The sequence below is a fragment of the Taeniopygia guttata genome, chromosome 12, assembly GCF_048771995.1.
Source record: "Taeniopygia guttata chromosome 12, bTaeGut7.mat, whole genome shotgun sequence".
In the NCBI taxonomy this organism is placed as follows: Eukaryota; Metazoa; Chordata; class Aves; order Passeriformes; family Estrildidae; genus Taeniopygia; species Taeniopygia guttata.
The window spans coordinates 6,779,400-6,806,469 of NC_133037.1; the positions used below are offsets into that span (position 1 = coordinate 6,779,400).

The following is a 27,070-nucleotide window of genomic DNA, read 5'->3' on the forward strand; positions in this document are numbered from 1 at the left end:
TCCAAGGGTGTGAACCCAAGAAAGCTGCAGCCTGTACTCACGTGGTTACTCAAGAATTTCATCTGGTTTGAAATGCAGGAATAAACCAAAGCAAAACTCATTTCCATCCCTCAGCATTGGATTGAAAAGTTTAGGAATGGGACCCTGCTGATTTGGGTGGAAAAGTTCATGAAGAGAAGGCTAGTTGAATCAGATACTATTTTTAGTAGAGAAGCTTAGAAATGGGAGCTTAGTTTGGGATATTCCTCACCAACTAATAGAAAGGGACTTTAAAGGAACAACAATGACAAAAAAAAATAAAAAAAGAGTAGAAGCAGGAATATGTGGGAGAATGTATGAAGAGAATACATCCCATCACACCCCTTGCCAGACACACAGATTTCACTTTCTCCTGACTTGCTGATGTCTAACATCTTTCCAAACTTAAAAGAAGAAAAACAAACAAACCAAAACAACCACATCCCCAAACAAACAATCAAAATCCAAAACAAACCGACAAACAACCCCAAAAACCTACCCAAATAAAAAAAACCCCAAACAAATTAACCAAGAGCCAAAATAACATTTTTCGTTAACCCAGAAAATTGTATTTTGCCCTCATTTGGAATAGGAGAATGTTTAGATATTCCAGTTTGTTTTCTCTACAACTCACACATAGCTTTCCAGCAATCCTCAGAACTGGGATGGTTAGCACAGTACTGGGCTAGTCCTACTGACAGTGGAAAGAGAGGTAAAGAGGCAGGCAGGTATTAAACTGCACACTTTTAATTTTTTAAAAAAACTTGTGATACTGACCTTTAATGACAGGTGTCTGCAGAAGTGTTGTACTCCATTGTACATTAAAACAATCCCCATTAAAGTGTTGGAAAACAGTAAGAATATGACCAATAAGGTCAGGCACGGGAATAGTTATTTTTCTTTAATAGTTATCTTCATTATTTGGCAGTGACATTTCAATAGTAACATACTCTGAAAACATGCATTGTATGCAATAACTTTATTAGGGTCAAATAGATATCACAATATAGATTCATCCACTGAGTAGCCATAAATTGGTTACAACAATCATAGAAGAGACTAAGCTGTTTTAAGCTAAGATGCTTTCAACATTACAGCTCATACAATAAGATTATATACTGATACACTTTGATCTAGAAATGCAGATGATCAGTTTTGATTAGTACATTGTGCTTCAGGCTTTTGTTTGTGTCAATGCATCCCATATGCTGTAGTGAGGGAGGGTTGAATTTCCCAGGGAGGAATTCAAACAGGCTACAAGTCTGGCTCTGGCTCTTTTAGGACGAGTTCCTCTGAGCCTGGGTTATTTGGTCAATCCAGTTACATTCTCCATTAGCACCAAGCTAGCGCTCAGAGCAGCAATCTAACAGAGGGATATCTAACAATCTTGAAACAGCACGGACAGAAAGGTTTTCTTCTCATCAAAGGGCATAAAGGAATATTTATGCTTTGTAATATCACAACAATACGTGCGATTTTCATGTTGCTGTATCAAGCAACAGGGCGTTTCCACATGATTTTGTATACTGATATCTGCACCTCTGTTATCTTAGTTAAATAAATACCTTTGTAAACATATAACACAGTTACTTGGTCCTTATGCTCCACAGCTCACGTTAAAAGATTCACAAAACATCCATAGAAATAGTGATTTATAGAAGGAATACTTAGCTGAGTTAAATGGAATAAACATTGGTCAGGTACCATATATACTACTGAATGCCATTTCAAGGAAAAACAGTTTAGTTACAAAGCATTCAGAACTTGGGTAAGCCATATATTCAACTCTGCAAAATATATAAAAGATGCATACTTCTTTTAAACAGACATTTAACAAAATGTCCATTTACACAGTCCAGACATTTGGTAGTATGAAACTGCTTATCCATGCACTAAATTACAGATGGATGACTCATTCAACTGAAATAATAGTAAAATCTTCTGAAACTAAAAGGTATAACCAAAACAAACTCTCTGAAGAGTCACAGACAGGCAGTTCTGAAAATTTAGGTGCAATGTTACATGCATGGATATACAGAATAATCTGTAGAAATCATAGTAAAACACTTCTGTTTTTCACCAAAATGCAGAAGGAAATTGAATTATATTATGCATATTAAATACTACTGACTTGAGGCTACAAAAAGCTTCTACCATCTTAACACATACAAAACTACCATAAAGTTATCTCTACAGTACGTACTACAACAGCAACTCCAGGTCACCGGCGAGGAGCACATCCCCTGTGTCTGGCTAGTCAGGGAAAGAAAGGCCAACTCCAGCCCACTGGTCACCTCCCATCTGCCAAAGGAGGTGGGCTTAGGCCTTCAATGGACATTAAACACTGTGTTGTAGTATTAATTTATGTAGAACCCTTAAAAATCTGGTGCCACTGAAACTTGAGACCTGCTAAACTCTCTACTTGCGAGGGATGCAAGAGCTTGCGTTGCGTGAACCCTAAATTTGATTAGCGAAGGAGGTTGGCCCGCTCTGCCCATAGCTCTGGGACTGGCCATATTCACCCACCTGGCCATAGGAGCCTGGCTGGTTGTAGCCACCAGCTGGCCCATAGCTGTCTTGGTTGTAGCCAGCTTGGTTGTAGCCACCGGGCTGCTTCTCCATGGTGTCCGCAGCGTGCCGCTGGCCTGAGGAATGCCAGCCCGTCTCCTTAAACACAAACCAAATGTTGCCTGCCCAGAGGATAAAGTTCAAGTAGCCAAAGACCTGGGTGGGAAGAAGAGGAGCTCGTCACCAGCAGCCACGGTCTCACAGCTCAACCTAATGTTGTGGACCCCACATGGTCCCGGGGAAGGCAAAGCTGCTCCCAACCCCTCCTTCCCAAGGACAAGAGGAAATGGCCTCAAGTTGTGCAAGAGGAGGCTCAGATTGGTTATTAGAAAAAAATCTCTTCACTGAAACTATTGTCAAGCACTGAACAGGTGCCCAGGGAAGTGGTGGGGTCACCATCTGTGGGGTAAGTGTAGATGTGGCACTTGGGGATATGGTTTAGTGCTGGACTTGGCAGCGCTGGCTTAGTGGTTGGACTCCATAATCTTAAGAGATCTGTTCCAACCTAAATGATCCTATGATTCTCCCAAAACCCGCTGGAAAATTTTCTCAGCTTTGAAGCAAATTCCCAAATTCACCTCCCTTAGCTATAGCTCTGCTTTGCTTTATGTTTCCGAGAAAAAGGTTGCGTTTTTAGAGCAATTTTTTTTTGTTTGAAAACATAATCTAGTTTAAAGAAATTGTGGAAAGACAAAATTGAAAGAAACTAATTAAAAAGAGAACTCTTAATTGGTCAGGTGGCCTAGAGGGATTTTTTGTGTTTATTTTTTTTTAATGTGCTGAAGTCCAATTTTATGTTGTTTTTTTGAGGATTTTTAGAAGAATCTGTAAGGCACAAACATTTCCTTCTAAAGGAGCACACAGACCCCTTTGCAAAAGAGTTGCAGTGAGTAAGTTAAAAGCAGAGGGGTGACCAATGCACTTGGACAGACACGTTGCCTTTTCCCCATCCCAGCCCTGCACACTCACCCTGCTGCTGCTCCATGGCAGAGCTGCTGTGAGTCACAGCCTGCCTTCCCCTGCAGCAAGACTGCATCCCAATTAAATCATGCCAGCTAACTGGTTTACACCAGTCAATTTAGGTCAATACACGGGTAAAAGATGAAAATACATTGCAAGGTAAGGGTGAACAGCAGCAATCAAAGTCACTTACAACCGAAGTGTTGAGGCTCGACATAACAGGGCTGCGAACGGGCAAGCATTTGTTGGACTGCTGTTTGCAGGCAGACATCAGCAGCAGCACTTCATCAGGGTCAGTTGCAACCTTTACATCTGACAGTCCTTTAGCCCAAGCAGATGAGCTCACTAGCCACAAGAATGAGAAGACCACTGTCACAATGAAATCCTAAAAGACAAATTAGTTAGAAGTATTATACTGGTGTGTCCATTGGAAAGGAAAAAATATTAAAAATCACCAGAAAACGGAAAGCTTGTGTCAGAGGAGAGAAATACCAAGAGCTTGTTACTTAGTGGAAGGTTGTGTTCTGTCATTACCCACAGAGCTAATTTTCAGAAGTGCCTGACATGCCTAATGGGGCAGAGCCCCTTGGCTGACATTTGCACCTTTGGCCATGAGACAAGATTCCCACAAACACATGGCTGGTACCCAGGATGTTGAGCTGCCTTGAAAATGTGGCTGTTCACAGCACCAGGCTGATGCACTGGGATGAATCACAAAATACACATGCCTGTAAAGAAGCTGGGCCCTCTTGAGGGCTGGGTCTTGCCCTGGGTACTCCTACACACAGTTGGGGTGGGTTTCCAATAAGAAGTGTTTCTGTCCTAGGGAAAACCTGAAATTGGCTAATCCTCAGGTACCAGATGAGGAGTTTTCTCACCAGCCACAGGTAAGGCCAAATGTCCCTGCTGCATAAGCCATGCAGCCACTAATTACCATGAGTGAGCACGTAAACAGCAAGACTTGCCAAGCAGAGACTCCTTCCTGGCCTGGTAAAGCACTGGTTCCTAATTCCCATCCACATGAAAAGAGGGGAGAAGGTGGTGTGGTCCCTCCAGGTTCCAGCAGCTCTGCTCTGATCCACTCTGCACACTTTCCCCTTGAAAGACTCTCAGGAGCACGCACAGGCATAAACTTCTCCTTGTCTTAGCCAGAACAAGTGGCCAAGTGACACTGTTGTTGTGTGGGTTTGGGGGGAAAGGAGGGAGGAGGTGTGATTTTTCAAGCTTTCTTGTGTCTTGCTAAAACAGAAGAGCCTTTCTGCTGTCATATTTCATCCCATCTGTCAGCCCACAACAGATGGCAGAGGTGCCAAAGTCTAACATACCACTAACTGCATCGCTGCGTCTTGATATCCCACCTCCCATGGGGCTGCTTCCCCTTCCCCCTTGCAAAATAAAGGTGTGCAAGGAAGGAAGGGAAAACACTCATTAAGAACCCAGTGTTTCAGGTTGCTTCTCAAAGAAATAAGCAATCCCTAGGAAACACCACTCTCATCTACAAGCACGCCTGACATTTGGGGAAGGAGCTCTGTGGCACCAGAGGGGTGGAGGGCGCGAGCCCTCGTCACGACGGACGAGGCACCAGTCGATAAAGGGAGCCATGAACAAAGGACGTCTCCACTGACGCAGATGGGATTAAATTAACTGTGCTTGGATGCTTTCCCAAAGGATACATCCTTCTCTTTTAACAATTTGTTTTCTGCAGGCCTATGTCTGCCGCCGAGCTCTGAGTTCCTGTGACCTCCTTCATGCTGCCCAAATGGGCTCTCTTGAAGAGCGTGAAGCCCAGGAGCTGACAACTCCCTTAACACCCAAAGCGACTCCGTGTGGGCAGAGGCATCTAGCCCAGAGTAATTCTTCTTCTCAGGGAGATTTCCAGCTAAAGAAATTATTGTATCTTGTATGTCTTAGCAGTGAATGAGAAATAGATTCCTAGAGGCAATGGATCAACTGCAAACATTCCCTAAAAATTCCAGCTGGTAGAAACACGAGATGTCTGCTGAGCTGTGGATGACGATGTGAGATGCTCTTTATTTGCTGTGAGGTTTGACACGCTATCAACCCAGATGCCAAGCCCCCATGCAGTTTCAGACTGACACAAGAGATGGGGACACAGCAGAGTTTTGGGGAATGTATTTTCCAAATGACAAGCAACCTTCTCCCAGCGCCACCACGCTTGAAGCAAACTAAACCTAGCTCTGTAATCAGTGCACTGGCAGTGTCAATTTAAAAAATTCATAACAGCAGGTAGAAATTTGATGCAAACAGAGACAAACTGACTAAAACTAATGCAACACAGGAGATCAAACTTGCTAAAAAGAGAGAAATATTAAAAATGAGCAAAGTTCTTGAAGCACGTGACAGCAGTGGGGGCACAGACCTGCTGTTGAGCTCACAGGCCCTGATCCCATGTTGGAGAGGCTCATTGCACAAATTACTGCATCTGCATGATGCAGTCTGACTGCTGGTATAGCCCCTGTGCTGGGCTATAAGTCCTTCCAGAAGATCCCATGGCACTGTGCAGTTGAGGGGATGGCCCTAAAGGCATCAAGTATTTCATGTTATTTCTCAGGTCTTATCTTCCCCTTCACACTCCATGCTCCATCCTTCTCCTGACTTCCTCTGCTCCCCTGTGCCAGGGTGTTCACAAGGTCTAAACCCCTGCCCTCTGTGCTATAAACTCCCCTATTTCAGAGCAGGTCAGGGCCTTGGGGAAAGGGTCCTTGCTCCTGGGGTATCAGGATCAGCTCTTGTATAGAGGAACTCCAAAAAACTGTAAAGCCTGGCTGGGTGCAAGAAATACACTGAACCAGAAGTGAAAGATGGCACGGTGGGACTCAAAGAGGAAACCATGCAGCCTGGCCAGCAGCTGGCCAAGGAGACAGCACAGGAAGGCTAATGGAACACTGGGATTTTTTCACTAGGTGCTCTCATCAGGGCTACATGGCCAGACTCAGCCTCTCAGAGGATTTTTTTCTACCTCCTCTGTACAATGCAAGGAGCAAAATGTAGGATTCTATGACTTCCTTCTATGTAGGAAGATGACAAGAGAGCCATCTTCCTATTTATGTTGAATCTCTGCGAACCTTCAGCTTTGGCTGGAACTTGAACCTCTCTTGTTTTCAAGTGGGTTTGCATTTCTGGCTGAACATTTTCACAGCTCTGGGTGGAACAGAGTTACAAGATAATGACATGCTGAAAATAAAAGTGAATTTCAAGCTAAGCTGTTCTGTGGCTTAATGTCTATCTGGGGAATTTCTCCTTGGTAATTAAGGCCAGAGTGCCTGCATACTAAAACATACTAAAACAAATCTTGCATTTCAATGTTTAATATCCCTATAGCATGGGTGAGTCTTTTCTTCCTTTAGAACAAAGTAATTTTTTTGTAGTTGCTCTCTTAAAGGAGTGTCCAGATCTCTTGAGTGTGTATTGTTGTACAATTACACTACACTCCTAATTACCAAGTTTCTCTTTCACATCTCAGCTGAGATACTTTGCTCTGCCTACAGATGCCTCTGGGAAAGAAGGAAAACACGAACATGTAAAGAAAGGCAAAACCTGAAATTTAAAATACTCTGAATATACAAGGAAGGACTTTTTAAGATCCTGAAGAAGGTGCAAAAAAAAAAAATTCTACTGCCTTTTTAAGTTGAAACTTGTTATTACTGAGTTTGCCAAAAATGCCTACTTGGAACAATTTTATATATTACACATTTTAGAATAGAACTGTGAATGCCTTTTCTTTTTATAATAATTGAAATATTCCTCCTTGCTATCAAGTTACTTACTGTTTTTTGAAAATGAAAAAAGGGGCAGTCTTTGAAAGCGGCAGTCACTTACAGTCACTTAAGCCTCCTGAGCACAGTTTTGGATTGCCCAGGGTTTGGCACAACCTCACCCAGCCAAGAGCCTCTGAGAAGCTGCTTGTTCACTCAGAAAGGGACATGTCTCATCTGCTCCAAGCTGGTCAGTGGCCTCACCAGCCCCTGAAGGCTGTGACAAACATGTCCCTGCATGCACCCTGTGCCCTGCTCTCCCTCCCAGCCAAGTCTGGCGGGATGGTCTTGGGCTGTCATGGCTGGAAACAGGCAAAACCTCAGCTCTGGCCTGGCCAGAGTGCTCCTGGCATCCCTCCTCCCTCACAGAGCTGCAGCTGCTGCCTTGTAACTGACTTCCATGAAGGGCTCATGCTATAAAACCTTTCCATTTGTGAAAACCCTCTCACACATTTACAGCCTCCAAGAGAGCAACTCCTCAAATGCTGAGGTCCATAAACCCTCCTAGTCAGAGCCTGTCTAGCACTGCCAACAGGTTTCATGGCCAGCCACGCAGCAGCAGAGGGAGATTTCTTTACCCAGAAGAGGCAAACCACTCAGAGGATTTGCTTTCACAGTCACAAAAATGCAAGAAGTACCCCAGCAAGAGCCACAGCCCTGGTCCCAGCCGGGAAAGCGGCCAGCAGCAGATTGCCGCAGGCAACAAACGCCTTCCCACAGTGGCATTTTAGCTCTTTTCTGGTTTGAACCAGGTCCCACCCCAGATTTGCTGCCGAATGAAGCTTTGAAAGAATTACACACTTCTTGCAATAGTGTAAGGTCCTGCAAGCTTGCTTCTGGCAGGCAAGTGCAGAGCCTTTTGGGAGGTACCAGCATGTACAGCAAGGTCACCCTGGATTGTGCTTTAAAAGAAGATGACGAGCAGGCTGAAAGAGCTCTTTGAAATGCAAAGAAATAGTCAGGTTCTTCCTAAATTCATTTTTCAACTGTAAAGGATTCGGTCTTTGTTTTTAAGGATGGCTCGTTATTCTTTTCCTGTCTATTTATTGGACAACTGGACACTGGTGAGGAAGTACAACACGCACATAGAGGTGTCCAAAGAGCACACCTGTGTGTACTTAACTCAATCTGCAACATATATAAGGAACCAAATGCCTTTCTGCATAATGTGATTATTCATAGGAGTCCAGATGCAAATGAAAGATCTCATCTTTTTAAGATATAAGCATCTTTATGCACCATAAGAATAAGATTATCAAGTAATCACTATAAAAATGAAATATCTCTTTTCGGGGCTATGTCAGTCACCTTTCTTGGCTGAATAATTTTATGCTTTTATATTAATTGACTGGAATATTAATAAAGTGATTTACATTTATACATTAATGCATGTGGTTCCTCACGGCCAAGCTATAACTTCCCAGAAGACAAACCTGAAGGCACATAGGATTGTCAGCATGTGGATTTTAAATGGAACACATATGGGGCAAAGAAACCATAGGAAAAGTAAGAAGCCTGAGTGATGGGGACTGATACAAATTGACTGTGACTATTCTTTCTTTTCTGAGAGACATATGGAAGCATCCTGTCCCTGATCCCCTACAATTTCAGCACAGCTGTGTTGGTTACTCTCTGCTTGCAAGAAGCTCCAAATGTACAGACCTGAAGCAGAGCATCAACACAGGGGCCTGGACTGGCAGTCCCAGTGTACAGCTCATCTCTGCTCTCATCACAAACCAGCAGTGCCTCCCCAGGTATGTGCTGTTAAACAAGTGGAAACCAGCTTAGGTTGGTTTGGTCTGAGTGATGGGGATGTACTGAAAACTGGTGGCATTGCAAACATCACATTCTTTAAAATCTAAGTCACCACATCCAATTAATTTCTTTTAAAAGCTTCTGGCTCTTGAGCACTAATCAGTCACTTGAGAAGATGCCTTGCCCTCGTTGTACCCACCAAGGTGAGACCCCAGCTCCTCACTGCACACGTGCACCATGTGGGAGTTCACCATGGAATGAAAATCACAGCTGTGGTTTGCAGAGCTCAGAAACACTCAGCATTTTTCTATACTGAATCCCTGGTAACCTGCTCCTTGTTCCTTCAGCAACTGGGAATCCAAGGCCCTCTCTAAGGTTCATCTGTCTGTATGAACTCCCTCAGAGGATCCCTCAGGGAGCCAGCAAGGGAAGCAGAGGGTGTATAGTGCAAGGACTCATCATTCCCTGTGGGAATGGATGAGTAACACAAGCAGAGCCCTTTGTGACCAAAAGGAAGACTTTTATCCCCAAAACTTGACAGGCAACATTAGCAACAGAAATGGTTTACTGCATAGTGAATAAACACACCACTGCCATACAAACAGACAGGGAGGAGTTATCTGCTTCTCCCACTGGAAATATTTCCTTGCTATCATGCCTCACTCCTGAATGCTAAAATATTTTTTCCACATTAAAGTGATGCTTTGCTGAGATCTCAGCACATGCAATTCATTTCCCTGTATCTGTATAAAAAAAGTAAATTCAAAACAGCAACTGAAATTTTCCTTTTGAGTTTCTTGTGACTTAATGGTCATTAAATTCCTTATAATGGTATCTTCTGCTCCCAGTCAGGCTTCTGCAATTTGGTGATGCATTGATGGTGTTCTGACTGCCTGTGCAGGGGCCTTTTGAAAGACTATTACAAAATTTCAAGTGAAAGGGGTTTTTTACTCTCTCGACTTCTCCTGTCATACTCATTTTTCAAATCCTGAAAATTTGTCAGAAGAAAAGGCAGCTCTGAGAGAGTGCTGCTTAAAGGCAGATGTCATCCCAGACTGAGAAAATATGAAGCCAAGAGGAAGTACAAGGCTTAAAACAGGAATGGTTTAACTATGAAATTGAGATCAGGCACTGCAGCAGAAGCAAGGATGGATGAAACTATCATCTTCAAACTCTTCACTCAAAGAGAAAAACTGGATAAGGTAGTCTGGATAAGGTGCCTGATGCACTGATCCTGCGGGTGATGAACCAGAACGAGGGCTGCCCTGCCTCCTGCACCAACACGTGCTGCACCACAGATTTCTGCAGCACTTTTCTTTGGAAGGAACAATCTCAGGGATGAGACACACTCACACATCTCATCTGATACACGTCAGTTCAGAGCAGCATCTGCCTGGAGCTGGAGGATACATTGCCTGCCTCCTTCACAGAGCATGTGACATCCCTTAGGTGAGCACTGCAGCCTTGAAAAGCTGCTTTTCACTCCAAGTTTTCTTATTCCTTGACTGCTGAATTCCTCCTGGCTACAGCTGCCAGCCTTTTCTCTGGCTGGGGCTCTGCATTTTCCCTACAATTCCACTGCACAGTGGGACTCACACCTGTCCTCAGCCAGGCTGTGGTGCTGCAATCATTGCACTGGACAGTGTCCAGGAACACCAGCAAGCATGTGCTCCAGGAAAAAAAGGTTATTTTTTTCTAAAAATGCCAAATACAAGAGAGCTTGCAGTGCACAGGATTGCAGGAGCATTTGGCTGGGAAGATGGGACTCTCCTTCTGTCAGGCATAACCTGACCATAATCCTCAGCCATTCCCAGAACCACTCACCAGCAGGAGCTGCTTTTGCTGTAGGACAAACTCAAAAGCATCTTTATATTCTGAAAAAATAAGGTCATATAGCCTTGGTTTAAATACTGTGAAATTGTAAACAGAAGCTTTGGTAACAGACACTGGTTAAATTTAACCTGTAGATTCAATTACAATCCATTACACATAACAAATTAAGTCAATGTGATGTTAATGCTGTAGCAGATTGTGCCATGCATCCTGTGACAGACACGACTGCAGCAGCTGTTTCAGTAAAGTCCTGGACAAAGGCAAGTGGCCACATAATAAAGTGACATATTAATACCATTGTTTCTCTTTCCTTTTTCTATTGCTACAGAGGATAATGTGGTTGGTCAAAAGTAAGCATTATTTTCCACAAGTAAATGAAGATGGAAGAATTCTGTAACAAATCCTTTGATGAGACAGTTTGAAATGAGATCTGTCTTGATATCAAGATGAAGCAAGGCACTTTATTTATTTACTCTTTCTGCAGGGACATCTTTATTTTGCCTGTTCTTTGTCTCCTCTGTGAGGACTTCCTTACATTTCCTCAGCATTTTCTAGGACTGGAAAGGTCCCAATGTTGGTTTGGCACAGCCTGGTTTTTGGTAGCAGGAGAGGGCCACAGGGGCAGCTTCTGTGAGAAGCTGCTGGCACCTTCCACCATATCCAACAGAGCCAATCTCTGATGATTTCCTCTCTCCTTTTTTCCTCACCAATGAAGCTCTGCTATCACAGACATAGGGCTGAGATCCCAATCCTGCTACCACCCAGCTACATGTTCATTATTTGTGTGATCATCATCACTGTGGGCAGAGGGAGAGAAGCACAGAATTTCACAAGTACATAGAGGACTAAACTCCTCCTGCATACCTGCCTCCATGACCTTTGGTGTTAAAATATTACATCACCATTAGCATAAAAAAGCAGGTGAATGCAGAGATGCTTTGGCAGCAGGACACCTGGATCTCCCAGACCATGCCAAAACCTCCACATCTGAAAAAGCAAGAGGTGAAGTGAAGACCTACACCTGCAAACACTGCAAATGCTGCAAACACTTACAATTAAAGGCCCTCTGTTGTTTTCACGGTACTTGTTCTGGAAGAAGATATAAACCACAGTGGCAGCCAGCGAGTAGAGGAAGGCGAAGACGGCGATGGTGACGAAGAATTCTGCCGAAGAGGAGAAGTCCCCTATCAAGGCCAGCGTTTCCCGGCGCTTGCCTTCGCAAGTGGGAGCCTCAAAATTCACTTGATGCAACCTGGAAAACATCCCATAGAGCAGCAGGTGAAGCACAGAAAATGGAAAGTGTTATCTGAATCAAGATGAATACATTTCCTCTGTCTCATTCCCGATGCACATTGATCCCTGTGAATAACTGGCAGCTGTGGGCTGTGCTCCTCAGAGCCCTGCGAGTGCCAAGGTGAGACTGAGCACACAAACACATTTTAATCAATCCCAGAGAAAAGTTTATGTTCCAGTGGTTTGGTACAACCCTCCCCTTCCTCTCTGGGGTTTTGCCATGGCAACAACTGAAAAAGGACAACACGAGAAACAATTTGATTCTCGAATTCTTACAATCCAGGCAGCAGAAAACAGTTCTTATCCTCAGGAATAAGCCCATGGGATACCTGTGTTTGGACATTCACAAATTCCTTGCATCAAATTGTCTGGTGTAGAGCTACCTGTGGCTATTAGCCCATAGGGCTACAAGCCACATAGTGCTTCTACATTGAAGGCTTTTAAAATCAAGCTGCAGCAGAAATACACAACTTGGATCAAAGAAAAGGTCTGCATGCCCTGGTTTAAGCAACCTAAGCCCTAATTTTATACTCACACGCTGTTTATCAGTAACTAAGCTAACAGATTTATAATTCTGTCTGGAAGCCCCTGTGACAGACTTTTTTTCTGTAATAATTTCAATTTCTGATTCAGAAAAAGTAAGAGGATCCATGGAGGGGTCATTTTGGCAGGTCCTGTTGCATGGCCCAGAATCATATCAGTGGGACATGGAGCCCAATGAGGGATCACCTTGTTCTGCCCTGCACAGGCTGAGTGAAGGGGATGAAGCTAGCAGCAATTAAAGAACTGATGATCTGGTGCTGAGAAAGTATTAGGCCTCCTGGGAGACATTCCTCTGCTCAAGGGCAATTAATGTGTGCAACAGCAAACCAATGGGAGCAGCAGCCACAACTATATTTGGCTAAATAAAAAGTTAATTCCCCAGACAAAAACAAAGTACCCACAGCAGAAATCACAGAAGATGGATTAATGGACATTGGAGGATTGGATGACTTTTTGCTTTTGCTGATTCTGATTAAATGTACCCAAACATGTAGGCAGAACCTTTTCATCAGCGGTTGGTGAATAATGCCAGTTATTTGCCTCAGAGATTTTATTCCCTGTCATTGTAGTAGTGGTGGGATGAAAACAAAAACCAAGTCTGCCCAGATTGCAGAGATGAGCAGTGGCTGAATCACCTTTCCAGCGTAAAGCCAGCAAAGCCTGATGAAATCTGAACACATGAGAGAGACCCTAATGCCAATGATCACTTTCCTGACTTCACTGTCTTTGTAGCGGAGTTTTCTTCCCCTTCCCAGGAGCCCTGAAACAGACTGGACAACATGTGGTGGTGCACATAGCAGCTCAAACTCCTGTGCACACCAAAGAGGAAATAACTTTAATAAATTAGGGAATATTTCTACCAAGATTCAGATTTGGAGTCGCTGCCCACCCCTACCTCTCTGACTGTCCACTGTTAACACAGCCCAGTCTCATCATCAACAACCACCAACCTTTAAAAACATGGTAAAGCAACTGAGACCAGTATCCTTTCTATTCTCTGTTTTCCTGACTGCACCTTAATTCTGAATCATAAGCCAGAAAAAATGTTCATATATTAACACCCCACTTGTACCTTCCCAGCAGTGCTTTTGTGGCCAGGCACCTGTGAGGGATACAAGATCACAGAAACCTTCTTCCATCAAGTTATTTTTATTCACTTGCTTTTACTTTTAGATTTCCTTGGTCTCTAAGAGGATGTGCAGTAATTGGTGCCTCTTGTGGCCACCCCATCTCTGCCAAAACAACTGAGATCTTTGTTGTGCAAAGGGCCCTAAAATAGACCGTGATTCAGACCTGGGAAGAGGAGCTGTGACAGGGAAGAGAAGTGAGGGAGCCAAGCCCTGTGGTGGTTAGGGTGGATGCTGACTTTACATGATACATCTGAAAAGTTTCTTTGAGGCAGGGGAGGATCTGTGACAGAAAATCTAGTTTCACTAACCAAAACCTTTTTGATCTGGAATGGCATCGCCAAGAGAAAACTCTGATTTTTTTTCACTGATGTTGCTGAGTCAGCCTTTCTGGGGGCAGGATGGTTTGGTGATGACTCACAAAACATTAATTGCCTCCGCCTCTCACTTTTGATATCATTCTACCTTTTCTGTCTCTTACTTCCTCTGACTTACTCTTCTTTCATCTTCTCTTATCTCTCTTTGTTTACACCCCCTTTTCCTTCAAGTCACGCTTGGCCAGTGTCCTCCTACTGCTTTTCCAATTTCCAGCACCACCCCTCCATCCCATCTTTGACTCTCCATTTGCTAAACAAAATCAGGAACCCCAGGAACTACCCTTTGCAATCACAGCCTTTGCACTTTGTTAACATTTGTTAGGCTGCATTAACAGGAATGATTTTCACTGATCGATGGGCAATGCAAATAAGGAACACAACAGTAAATGAATTTACTTAATTAGGGAAACCTTTCCCCCTGTAAGTTCCTCCAATTTTTTTTTGGGTTTTTTTTTTTTTTTTTTTTTTTTTTTTTTTTTTTTTTTGCCTTGTACTGCAGTGAGTATTGCTATTAACTCAGAAATAAAGCTCCTGACTTTGGAATGTGACCTTGCACCCCACACTCAGCAGAGCTGCACTAAGGTCATCCTCACTGCCCATTGTTACCAGCACCATCCCCTTTGTTAACAGCAGCTGCCACGGCCAAGCCATCCGGGCCTGAATTCCCTCAAACTCACTTCAGTCTGAGGTAAGTCCACCAAAGGCAGTCAAGTTTCACTGATGAAGTCACAGTAATTAAGGGCTTCTGAGCTTTCTTCCACCACAAGCAAACTTTCCATTGCCGTGGGAAATATGATGACAAGACAGCTGTATTGTCTAGCTTGACAAGATCAAAAGAGGGCAGGAATGTTTTACAGTGAAAAAGGAGATTTTTACCTTGTTCCACAATAGCGAAGAGCAGTTCCATTTTCAGATGCTAATTACCCTTGCTCTGAAAAGAATACATGAAGCCAGACACATTGAACAAAGCTACAGCTGTTACATGTGCATGGGGGAGCAAAAGCTGTGCTCTCTCCATGTGAATGTGAAGTTCCCTTTTCTTCCTGAACTTCCTCAGTACAATATTGAAGCCACAGCTTTCTTTTAATCATACCCCTCCATTTTTTTGGAGCAGCTTAATTCCCCTGATGATTCTTGAGCATGAAAATAGTCATGAGCCAACTTCCCCAAAGACCTGTCTCACTCCACCAGCAGACACAGAAGAGCCCAAGCAGAAGGGTGAGTGATCTAATATTGTCTGATTCACCCCCTTCAACAATGCACAAAGGGTTTAGACTTGAAGCCAACAGAACACACAATTAACACAAGAACGTGCTCAAATGTTATTGATGAACCAGCATAGATTTCCTCTCCTGGGCTTTGATCAGTGTGTGGATTAATAAATAACTGATAAAGTTCTGCCTCCAAAAATTCTCAATGGGGGTTAGTGTTTCTCCATTCCTTTAGTAGGATCTAGTGAAAAACAGGCAAAAAAAAGTGCTCTGTTTTGGCAGGTTGTCCTATTTTCTGAAAATAGCATCTTGTAATCCACCCTCCAACTTGTCTACAACATGCTGGAATAAAATCTGCAACACCCACACGAGTGCTTGCAAAAAACCCAGAGATCCATTATCTTTTCATTGGGCTGTATTTCCCCCCAAACTTGTTTCTGGTACTGACACTGTCAATTGTCTTTACTGTCTGTAAATCCCTGAGAGAAATACATTGCTAGAAATGAGTTATTGCAGTAGTGCTTGTGGAGGGGTTTCTTGGGAAATGTGTATCTTGGCTGATAATCTCCAAAATGAGGGGAAAATTAAATTTCAAAATACAGTAGTGAAATGCTGACATGCATAGAGCCTCTCAGCAAGTCAAACTGCTCTGTTGAGGCACAAAAACGTGACAAAGGTTTACATCTTCCTTTCTCTGGGATAGCGAGTAAAGGCATTTCTTTTAGTTAGCCCTGAAAATACTGGAGGTCCCTCATTTCAGAGGATTATGCTGGTATGCTTTGACACTGGTGCCTCCAGCCAGCCAGTCCCTGGGCAAATGTACCTTTTTCACACACCAAATATGGATTTTTTGTAGGTTTAGTGGAAGAATACAAATAAATGGGAGCCTTTCCTCACACAACAGAGCTCATAATTCCTGTAAAACTTCTCAGGAGATATTACCTACATTAAGAAAAACACTTTGAAAGTAATCTCCAATAGTCAGGTCAAAGCAGAAGTCTGCCTGCAAATGAAAAGTCTTTTCTTTACGGTAACTGGGGTCCACTGACTCTTCCAACACTCTTCCCAGGCTGCTCTTCTCACTGCAAAGAACACTTTCCCAAGTGCTGGGCATTCCTGGATGTTTGGTGTTAAAATCCTGGCTGTCTGCAAGGCTGCTCACACAGCAAGGCTTCCTTCCAGGCTTCAGGAGGATGGATGGAGTGAGCTCTGCATCTCCTCCTCCCCCCAGATCTGCTCTGCAGGGACAAACTTCTGAGTGGGGAACCCTGCAGCATCAAAACCATCACCCAGCAATTCCCACAGGATCTGAATCTTTGCACCCAGGAGCTGCTGAAGTTAGTCTCAGGCAGAGAGCCTGTTAATGCCACATTTGAACACCTTGAAGCCATTAATGCTCAAGTTCTCTCCAGCCCTTCAAAGTCAAATAGCTGAGATGTTATTCAAGCCCTGGGCAGCTGTGGGGATGAGATGGGGTTTGCCCCTCAGCAGGACAGCAGCTACCATGGAGGTGACTGCACCCTGGCTCTTTTGCACCTTGTGCTATTCTGGTAAAATCAGAAGTTTTTACCCTTTTGCTAACAATGACAAGACTGTTTCTCACCCCAAGCTGCTCTCCAACAGCTCTTTTCCCAAAATGAAGAAATTATGCTTACTCAAGTATTCCCATCCCTTACCTTTACATTGCCCATCTGCCATGACAAACATCTCAGTGCTGCCTGCACACACCACAGCCTTTCAGAAATGAGATGTTTATCCACCCTTTCTAACTATCCCAGTAGTTTTCCATACCTCACTCTACCAGCTGCCCCAAAAAACAACACCCTTCGACTCCCCAGCACCCAAAGGTGCCCCTTCAGTACCCTCCTCCCCTAAAGAGCAGCACATTCGTTTCTACCACATACCTGCCCCTAAAAAAATCTGTTCATTTTTATCAGAAAGCAAAATTAAAATTCTTTATCTGACTCAGCAATCCAAGTCTGGTCTCTTGTTTCTTTCCTTTCTAGAGGAAGAAGGAATAGAATTGGCTGATCAAAGAGTATTTGAAAATATTTCACTTTGAACTTCTGTCTGCTCAATAAAACCTCTCCATTTATTACCAAAAAATGAATTCCAAAGCCCACATCACTCTAGAATTATTCAACACCACCAGCCATTTCACACAAATACATATATCATCTTGCAAATATTTATTCCTAGCTCCTATCCTGGACATTTGAACATCCTAAAGCTCTACCCTTTGTCACAGCTGACTTTAGTGGCTTATACCCATCTAAATCCATGTCCAGAGCAGCATGATCAAAAAAAAAAAAACCCAGAAGGTGATGCTGGGAAGCTAACCAGGAAAGCTGTAGAAACCTACACTCTTTTCTGTTTTATGTCCAGTCAAAATAAGAAAAAATATTTCCCTCCTAATACTTTAAATTTCCTAGCTTGCCAGGTTCCCAGCCCTCTCTAGCACACAGCTGTGCTGCAGATGTTTGGCCAGCAGGAGCAGGGAGGTTATTCTTCCCCTATACTCGGAGCTGGTGAGGGCACATCCTGAGTGCTGTGTCCAGTTCTGGGCCCTCAGTTCAGGAGGGACATTGAGATGCTTGAGCATGTCCAGAGGGGGCAGCGAGGCTGGTGAGGGGCTTGGAACACAAACCCTGTGAGGAATGTTTGAGGGAGCTGGGGTTGTTTAGCCTGGAGAAGAGGAGGCTCAGAGGTGACCTTATTGCTCTGTACAGTTTCCTGAAGGGAGGCTGCAGATAGGTGGGGTCGGTCTCTTCCACCGGGCAGCAACTGGCAGAACAAGAGGACACAATCTCAAGCTACGTCAGGGAAGGTTTAGGTTGGATATTAGGAAAAAAATGTTCACTGAAAGAATAATAAAATACTGGAATTGTGTTCCTAGGGAGGTGGTGGAATCACCATCTCTGTATATGTTTAAAAAAAGACTGGACTTGGCACTTGGTGCTATAGTCTAGTTGTGGTGTTAGGGCATAGGTTGGACTCGATGATCTTAGAGGTCTCTTCCAACCTCATTATTCTATGATTCTGTGATTTTCCTACAGTACTGGTTTATCAGGACAAACTGCCAGGCACAGCTGTCACACACTGTGGGATAGGGGCAATTCCCCCAGCACAGGCAGCTCAGAGCAGGTTCACCACGATGCCCACCCAGAGCTGGGCATCTCATGGGTCCCTCTGCTCCATCCCTCTACCCCACTTTAATTTCTCCTGTTAAACCAGTGAGTCTGAGAGCCCCTGAGCTGCTCAGGCCTCCAGGAAGAGAAGCCACACACCTCTCTGAGGCTGGGTTCTGAAGGCACTGGAACAGGGACAGCACTGGTGGTGGGGAGAAGGCAGTGGTGCCACACCCTCAGCTTGAGATCCCCCCGCAGGACCTGCTCCCAGTGACTGTGTGCACAAAGCTCTTGGGAAACAGCCTGCACAACTCTCCTGGGGGAAGAAACATCTGGACCGGTGCCAGCCGTGGGAACGAGCCTCCCCAGACTGTAGCAGGAGTGCAAACCCTACTACTCCATCGTAGCACCAAAAAGCCAACAAAAACGGCTCTTTATAGAACACACGCTGCTGGGAGTGCTCGCAGAGCTGAGTGGGTGATCCCAACCCCACTTCCCAGCCTTATCCAAGACCCAGATTTATCTCCCAAGAGAATTTCACAGCTCTTCTCAGGAACACATGCTGTGCAAGCAGAGCACAGTGCTCAAAGACATGCTCCACCAGTCTTTACAGCCCAGAAACCTTCTCAGATTGGGCACTTACATTCTTTGTGGTACAGACTAGTGGCAATACACTCTGATTTCCCTTCACTGAGCTATTTTCTTGGGACAAACTGCTTTCTAGTCTCTGGGAAACTTTGCTGCTATCTCAGAAGGAAGGTAACCCTTAATTATCTTTTTTTAAAGTCATCATGTTCATGGAAGAAGGCAAATTATAGGACCTGGAAATGCCACCAGCATTTACCTCCTGGAAAATAAATTAACATAGAATCCAGGTGTGAGAGGAGACCAAAAGGTATCCCATGCATCCCATCCCCTACAGTCCTGGGGAAATCTTCAGAGCCCCTGCAAAATCTGCAAATGCACATTTTGGAGCAGGGAAAAGGGGAAAGGCACATGTTTGATTGTCCCCCAGCTGGGTCACCATGTGCCATACAGGGTATGGGATCAAATATCAAACACAGCAAAGCCGAAGGGTGGCTGCTTTGGTTGCTTCTGTACTGACAGCATGAAAATGTGCAAAAAAATAAATTTACAAGGGAAGTTGCCTAAAGTCTGACTTTTAGGAAAAGCCTTTGTGGCAGGCACAGATAAAACACCATCACTGCACAATACTGCAGAGACTACTCATGAATATAAATTAAAAATTCAAATGGTGAAAAAGCTGCAACAAATCCAAAATCAACTTCCACTTAAAGAACAAATTTGGTCTAAAGAATTAATGAATAATTTTTCTGGCACTAGAACAGTGTTAAGCATAAAATATAGCCTCTGAAGAAAAACCAGCCAGTTTGGACCATCCAAATTCAGGAAAAATCCGATTTTTGAGTGCCAAAAGAAAAGCTCTACAATTTACAAAGTTTTAAGAAAGTGTTCTCTCTTGTCTGCAGCAGACACCATCTCTAGAAATTTCCTACCACTTTCCTTCCCCCTCAAGCTGTGTGCCCATGAGCTCTGTGTTCTTGCAAAGTTTGTACATGGACAAGACAAGAACTGAGCAGTCTGAAGAGCTGTGAACCAAGACAAGCCTCCTCTATGACCCCAGTTCAGCATTCAAGGATGTGTTTGTTTCGAGTTTTAAGGGATTAAAAGCTACAGAGGGGAAGCAGAACACTGATGACAGCAGCAACTGAGATGACCTCAACATCTGGAGAAGTCCTCTTGTCTGCAGAGCTGCAGCCCCATCACAAAAATACTGCCTGGACCCATCAGCTTGTCCTTGGTTAACAATTGTCCTTGCAATTAACTGAAGACTTCATGGTTTCACAAATCTTCCTCCTCTGACCTCCTCAAGCAGCGAGTCCCTGCTGACAGCCCAACACAGCAGCAGCAGGAAGGAGCAGAGGCTTTGCCACCCTTGGGCTGCAGCTTCTTGGCTGTTTGCAAAACAGCTTGACCCAGAAGCCAAGCCATGAAATTGTGGGGGTGCTGGGTGGTCTCTTGCTTCAACAACACAGCCATGGTGAGGACCACGTGCACAGGGTCAGCCTCAAAGAGAAGCTGAAGATGTGGTTCTATCAGATTTCTGGTGGTTTTCTATAGATCTCATGCAGGAACAGGTGACTCGAAGCATCTCTGGTCCTTCACTTGTGAGAAAAGGGGACTTGCCTTTATTCACAGTTCCAAAAGTGCAAACTGGCAGTAATGACCATTCTTTGCCAATCTTGAGGATTTCTACAAAGTGGCTTTTGAAGACTGTAACTGGGGTCAGGAGGAGGCCCTCAAAACTAGGAAGGTCACAAAGTCATCCATATTTTTATCTGTTTTAATCAAACCAGCAGTAGTTCAATCAAACTCTGGCAATAGGAATTACACTGTACATCGTACTCATGGACAGCTGTTACTGCAGACCACAGCTGTTCAAGTAAAAAAGCCCATTTTTTCCCATTCCACTGTTCTCTTTGTCTAAAGACAGCATTTCCCATTCAGTGTGGTCCTTGAAGACTTGTAGAAATTGGAGAACACTGATTTGCAGTTTTCATTTACTTCAGTAGTCTGTAGCCATGCACAAGCAAGCAAAAATCACATCAGGGCTCTGAACTATGGCATGCACTCTAATCACTAGAGCCAGCTATAAAAACGTGAAATATTCTTTCCTATTACAAACTATGTTCATTCAAAGCTGAAAAGAAAAGTACTCATTTTGCAGACCTGGATCACTTTTTCCACAGCTCAGGAGACAATCTAAGAGCAAACAGCTCTAACTAAACCATTGGTCAGTGTTCAGTTTGGCTTTGCAAGCTCCTTGTTCAGGCTGCTTTCAGGCTTGCTTCAGGACAGAGACTTGACCAAGGTCTCTGATGCCTTCACTGACAGGGAGGTGCTGGGGCCATACTTTAAATATGTTAAATAGGTCTTGCATTCATGTCAGAATGGCAAAAAAATCATTTAACTGGCTTTCCATCGAGGGGGACAAAAAGAAAGATAAACGATTTTGAAAAATTGAGCTGCAATTTTCTGGATAGTCCTATAAATTACCAGAATGTAAAATCACAACTGAGAAAAAAGGTCTATTTCCTAGTTACAAATATATCTTAATGCTTCAGTTTTCATCATTAAGCCATATTAAATAGGAAGATACTTTATGAAGGTGTCATAATCGTAGATATTTGTAACCTGAAGGATTTGCTAAATTTTATCCAGCAGGATGCAACATTATTATCTTCCTCATTCACACAATTTCCTCTTTCCACTAACAGTAGAAGTTCTGGTTAGGCAAATTATTCATTAAGAGGTCAAAACGAGGTATAAAAAGCACTGCTGAGATCAGAGTTTGAAACAGTTGTGGAAAATAATTAAAGCCATGACTGAGCCCTCAGTGCCCATCCTACACAGCCAGTTTATACAACAGGGATATTGATGAAAATCTCCAGCTTAGCTGATGTATTACTGAACATTTTTCCTCATCAGTTCAGCTGTTAACCCCAGATCTGTAGTGCTAGATGAGGCAGTCACAGTTTGGCAAGAAAAGGGACTAAACTAATGCAGCTTTCCCAGACCAGCCTATTGCAGATCCAGAAGGGACCACTGTGGCACAGCTCGTGGTCTTCTGAACTACATCCAGTCGTCCCTGCAACTCCTGCTGGTGCAAAATCTGCTTCTCAGAAGCATCAAGTTTTGTTCTAAGAAGTCTCAGGATGGAGATTTTTCCCTTCATTAAGCTGGAATGGGTCATGCAAAGTTTAACCAGCACCTCTCACTTTCCCAGGAGCTCTGCCAAACCCTCCTGGGAACTGGGGCAGCCACATTTTGGCACAGGTTACACCTGAAGCCAGTGCACAGCTCCTGCTGGCTTGCTTTGCTCCTGTCTATGCACAGGAGGTTTATGAGACCACAGTTTGGTTTTGCAGAAGGGGCATCTTCTGTGAGGTGAAAACATCCAAAATAAAACACAAACTTGAAGGAGTTCAGCTGACTCTGTTTCCTATCCCCAACCTCCCAAAAAGTCTGGGAGCAGAGCCCACCACAGCGACCTGAAAGTCAGTACTGCAGGCAACTACTTAGTTGAAAGATTTTCTATTTATCAGCAGCTCTCAGTCTCCCAGCCATTACAGACATTCATAATCTTTCAGCCAGAATGTTTTTCACTGAATTCTGAAGCAAGATTTACAAATGGATGAAAAAAATAGAAGGATACTACAAACTGGCACAGAAATGTGCTAACATTTGCAGAGGCCTTTTCTAAAGAAAGATAAATGCAAAGCTCAAAAAGTTAGATGTTTTCTCCTTAATTATAATTTGTAGCTTCTAAGTAGGCAATTTAGATCTGGCTGTCATATTTCAAATGGAAGACTAGACTGCTCATTGCATGCAGATGAGGTGAACACTTTCAAGGGTGCTCAATGGGAATGTCGTTATTCAAATGAGATGCTTAAAGTGAATGAAAAGTTCCCATAAAACACAATTTCCTTTTCCTTCAGAAGGAAGAACCACTTGAAGAGACAGCTTTACTAGCACACTGAATATATACTAATAGGTGATTTAGAATAAAATGGAAAACATTTGTTTTGCTCACTGCTGTGATACAAAGATGTGCAAAGACATTTTTTCATCAGGGTCTCACGTTAACACCACCAGGAAATCCTACTCAGTACTTCTGGTAACTGTGGCTCAGTGCTCCTAACACCTCTGCACACACTTCACCTAACCACTGACTTAGGTGAGAGTGTTTAAAATTTAACAGTGTCATCCTCCAGGTCAATATTTTTCAAGTAGTTTTCAGGATGAATGCCCCAAGAAAAGACAAGAGATGCTCCAAATTAATTCCCATGCAGCATTTAACTTGGGGATATACTCCCGAAGGAGTATGCTTGGGTTAAAGCATCTCCAAAAGCTACAGGCAAAGAGATTTTAGTCCAGGGTCTGCCTCAAGACTTAACTTAGGTGCCTATATTGAGATGGTTCTCCCTTCTCATTGCCCTGCAGGCCCATCCAGCAGAACAGCTCTGCTCCTGGGACTCCCATGAGCCACAGACCCCACCAGCATCCCCCCAGCCGGGCTCTGGCACAGCATTCCTCCCTTGGCCAGGACAGGGCAGAACCACAAAGAGCAGGTGATGGCCTCAGCTCAGGGTACCTCTCCCAGCACACCTTCATAAGAACACTCCTGAGATGCAAAGGTTCATTTAAATCAGCAGTTGAAGAAGCCCAAATGTTTCAGTGCAACTCTGCCAGTTGCAAGAAAAACATCAAGTTTGTGAAATGAATAATGAACTAGCAAAAAATCTTCAGTACAGATTTAAATTAAGCAAACAAAAATACTTCCTTTTAGGAGGACTGGTGAAAAAGCATCTTAAAATAGTGAATACCAGTAAGGAATATGTACCCAGTGGGTGTACTATTCAATCACTTATTATCAAAGTAAGCCCAAGGAAAAACCAAGTACATGATAAAAATGTTTCTGGGATCACAGAAAATAATAAACAAATAGGACCTTCACTGGGACTTATTACAGACAAAACATATTGCTTCAGGGCACTTGGATAAGTGACAAATCCAATCTGAAAGGGTGATGGACTGTGAGAGTAACAAATAATCCCAAAATGCTGAATTTTTTTTCCACCCCTCAAAGAATCATTGCCTGGGTGAGGGTCAAGCTAATGAACATCCCAATGTGTGCCAAATTTGGAACAGACTCTGTGTCAAGCACAAATCCTAATACTAGAGAAAAACAGCTACTGTAGGGCCAGAGAAATTGTTTCCATTTGAACTTGTAAAAACTTCCAAAATGCATATACAGGTATCCAGAAGAACAGCTGATTTGTGCTTTAAAACATGAGGAAGGAAGAAATGTTTTGTGATACAACTAGAATTAGGCCAAAATGAGAAAAAAAAAACCCTCAGGTGAATATTTAAAACATCTTTACAAATATCAGATTAAGCATGGAAGAGTCTGGCAAGATCTGTAGAAGAGTGTGGCAGAGCTCCAGGAGACACTGTTGGAGGATATTAGGGTTTAGACTTCAGGGTAATTTCCACACTGCAGGGTGACTACAGAGTCATGGACGTGGGCTGCAGGAAGCTTAAATGAATCAGTGTAATTGTGGATAGAAAAGCATCCATCTCATCTGCTGTTCTAGGAGAGAGGGTGGAGCCAGATTTGGGGCCAATTTTGTCAATATTGGTGGGACTCTTCAGTGGTTAGTGCACCCCAGTAGCAAGAGCTCAGAGCAGCAGCTCAGGTGGGAATGGCACAGCCTCCTCCTGCTCCTGACACAGCCACCCTGCATAGGCATCACCACATGGGTTTTCTCCCAGGGATCCTGTCTCCCAGCAGTGCAAAAGCACCACTGCACCAGATTACTCTGGTAGTGGCCAGTGATCAGTACACTTTCATGCTTTTCCTCACTTCCCCCTTTTCAAAGGACAAATTAATCCAGGTCCAGAACTAACTAAGAAAGTGATGCCAGCAGAAATGAGAAGCAGCCACCTTGTGAGAAAGGTTTCTTTGGATTTTCCTTTTGGTACTCCACAATTTCCTGCTACTAGGGTTGCAACAGCAGCAAGGCAACACAGGAGCCAAACACAACTTCCATGTAGCCACAACTTAAAAAAAACCCCAAGAAATAATTAACATTAGTTTAAAGATATGTTTCAAAACTTCCTGTCTAATTGTACTAATTATTTCTCTTGGGTTCATTTTTATTTCTCGCTGAAGACTTTTGCAATTTGTAGGTTGGGGCTGAGGAAAATCTCAATAAGCAGGTGTGAAGATGCTCCTTTGTTTTGGGACCATCTGGAGCTACCAGCTGTGGAGTGCAGTGCTGCTTCTGTGCATTCAAGACTGGCCTGGAGCCACACGAATCACACCCACACCCCACCAGCACTGGTTTTGCTTTCCTGCATCCTCCTTTTCTTTAGCTCAGGTGATTGGCCTCAGAAGCATGTGGTCACAAGTGCAATGCTCACCCTTTCAGACTGGAAAACTCTCTCCCCATTCTGATCTTGCTTTAATAGGAACGTTTTCAGGTTCCTTCAATATCATCTCCAAAACACCCAAGCCTTCCTGCTTTGCCAAGCTGTCCTGTTCAGCCTTACCACTTTGTTTACCAGCTGAAAGATCTTGACACTTGTCATCTACTGGCCAAGGTCTAGCAGTTCATCTTTCAGGAGGAGAAAATAAAGCCTCAAATTCCCAGCAACAGAAATGAAAGCAGTTGGTAGCACGACTTTCTTTGTTTCAAGTCATGCTGGAAGCTGCAGCTCATAAAAAAGCAGCACTCAGGTATTTTGACTGCTTCAGTGTCACCGCTGACAGCCCCAACAGCAGCGGGGTGTCAGATGCTCAGCAGCTTCTCTCCTTCCACCTACACCTCCCCCGGCTGACAGCCAATAATCAGGACTGTGAAGGCATTTGAAAGGAAAATGCCATGGGAAGATGGACCTGACTGCAAGACAACTAGTGGGAAATTCATCCTACCTAACAATGCCTACAAGCCCATGCAGGGAGATGAGCCTCAGCCTGAGGAGCACAGTCTTGATTAGAGACTCAACTTTTCTGAGCTGCTTTTTCCAAGCTTATTCACTGCTCTGAGATGTTACCTTTCCCAACTAATCTCACTTCTGTTTTTAGAGCACCCCATCTCCATTCTGTGGAAGGAGCACTGGAGAAAAGCAAAAATAGCAAACACATGAGAAAGTCACAGGAATATTTAGATAAAACACTGAGATGACACCAGGTTCCAAAGCAGCAGATTTTCCAGGCACACTTCTGCTGCCTCATGTAATCAGCACATCTCTGGATACTTTTTGCATATGCCTCAGGTTTGCAAACAAAATCCCAAATTGCACTAAATCTGAGTATGTCCACGCTTCTCCTAAAACAGCAGCTAAATGTCATGTCCCTTCTCACCTGCACATTTCAGGTGTATTTATACCATGTAGCCAACCACCCCACTGTTCATGCCATCCATCCCATCTGTGCATGCTGACTTCAAGGGCCAGCTACAGCCTCAGCTGGATCCCTCCTGCAAATAAACCCTGTTTTGCATCATCTCTGCAACATGCTGGAATGTTACATTACCCATCAATTACTTCCAGCTTTCTAATAAGTTACACTGTGGGATGTTGGAGATCCAGCCACTTCCTTCTAGAAACAATGGTCAATGTGCCTGGTGAAACACCAGGAGACACTTGAGGGCTACTTCTCTCTGTTTTATTAACTTCTAAAATAAAATACTATTTTATAATCATGCAAACTAAAAGCACTTCACTACAGGGTGTATTTATAATGAATGTTGGAGAAATGACCTATTTGGAAGTGAATCAAATTGCAAACTCACATAACTCAATTTTCAGGATCTCTCCTATGCATACTAAGCAGAAAGGAAAGAAAATGTGGACATATTCAAGGCAAAAAATAAACATTTGTAATACCAGGAA

At 43.6% G+C, this 27,070-nt stretch overlaps 1 protein-coding gene across 4 annotated transcripts in view; it reads right to left on the reverse strand.

Moving 5' to 3' along the window:
* Positions 1 to 982: 982 nt before the first annotated feature.
* The window catches only part of SYNPR (synaptoporin), a 100,448-nt gene continuing 74,360 nt past the window's right edge, over positions 983 to 27,070 (reverse strand). For all 4 annotated transcript variants that reach the window (XM_002190670.6, XM_072935021.1, XM_004176942.6 and 1 more), the window contains 3 exons: positions 11,964 to 12,162; positions 3,740 to 3,931; positions 983 to 2,742 (listed from right to left, as the gene is read on the reverse strand). In XM_002190670.6, coding sequence (XP_002190706.4) covers positions 2,476 to 2,742; positions 3,740 to 3,931; positions 11,964 to 12,162 — 658 coding nt within the window. In that variant the 3' untranslated portion in view covers positions 983 to 2,475. The remainder of the gene's footprint in view (positions 2,743 to 3,739; positions 3,932 to 11,963; positions 12,163 to 27,070) is intronic.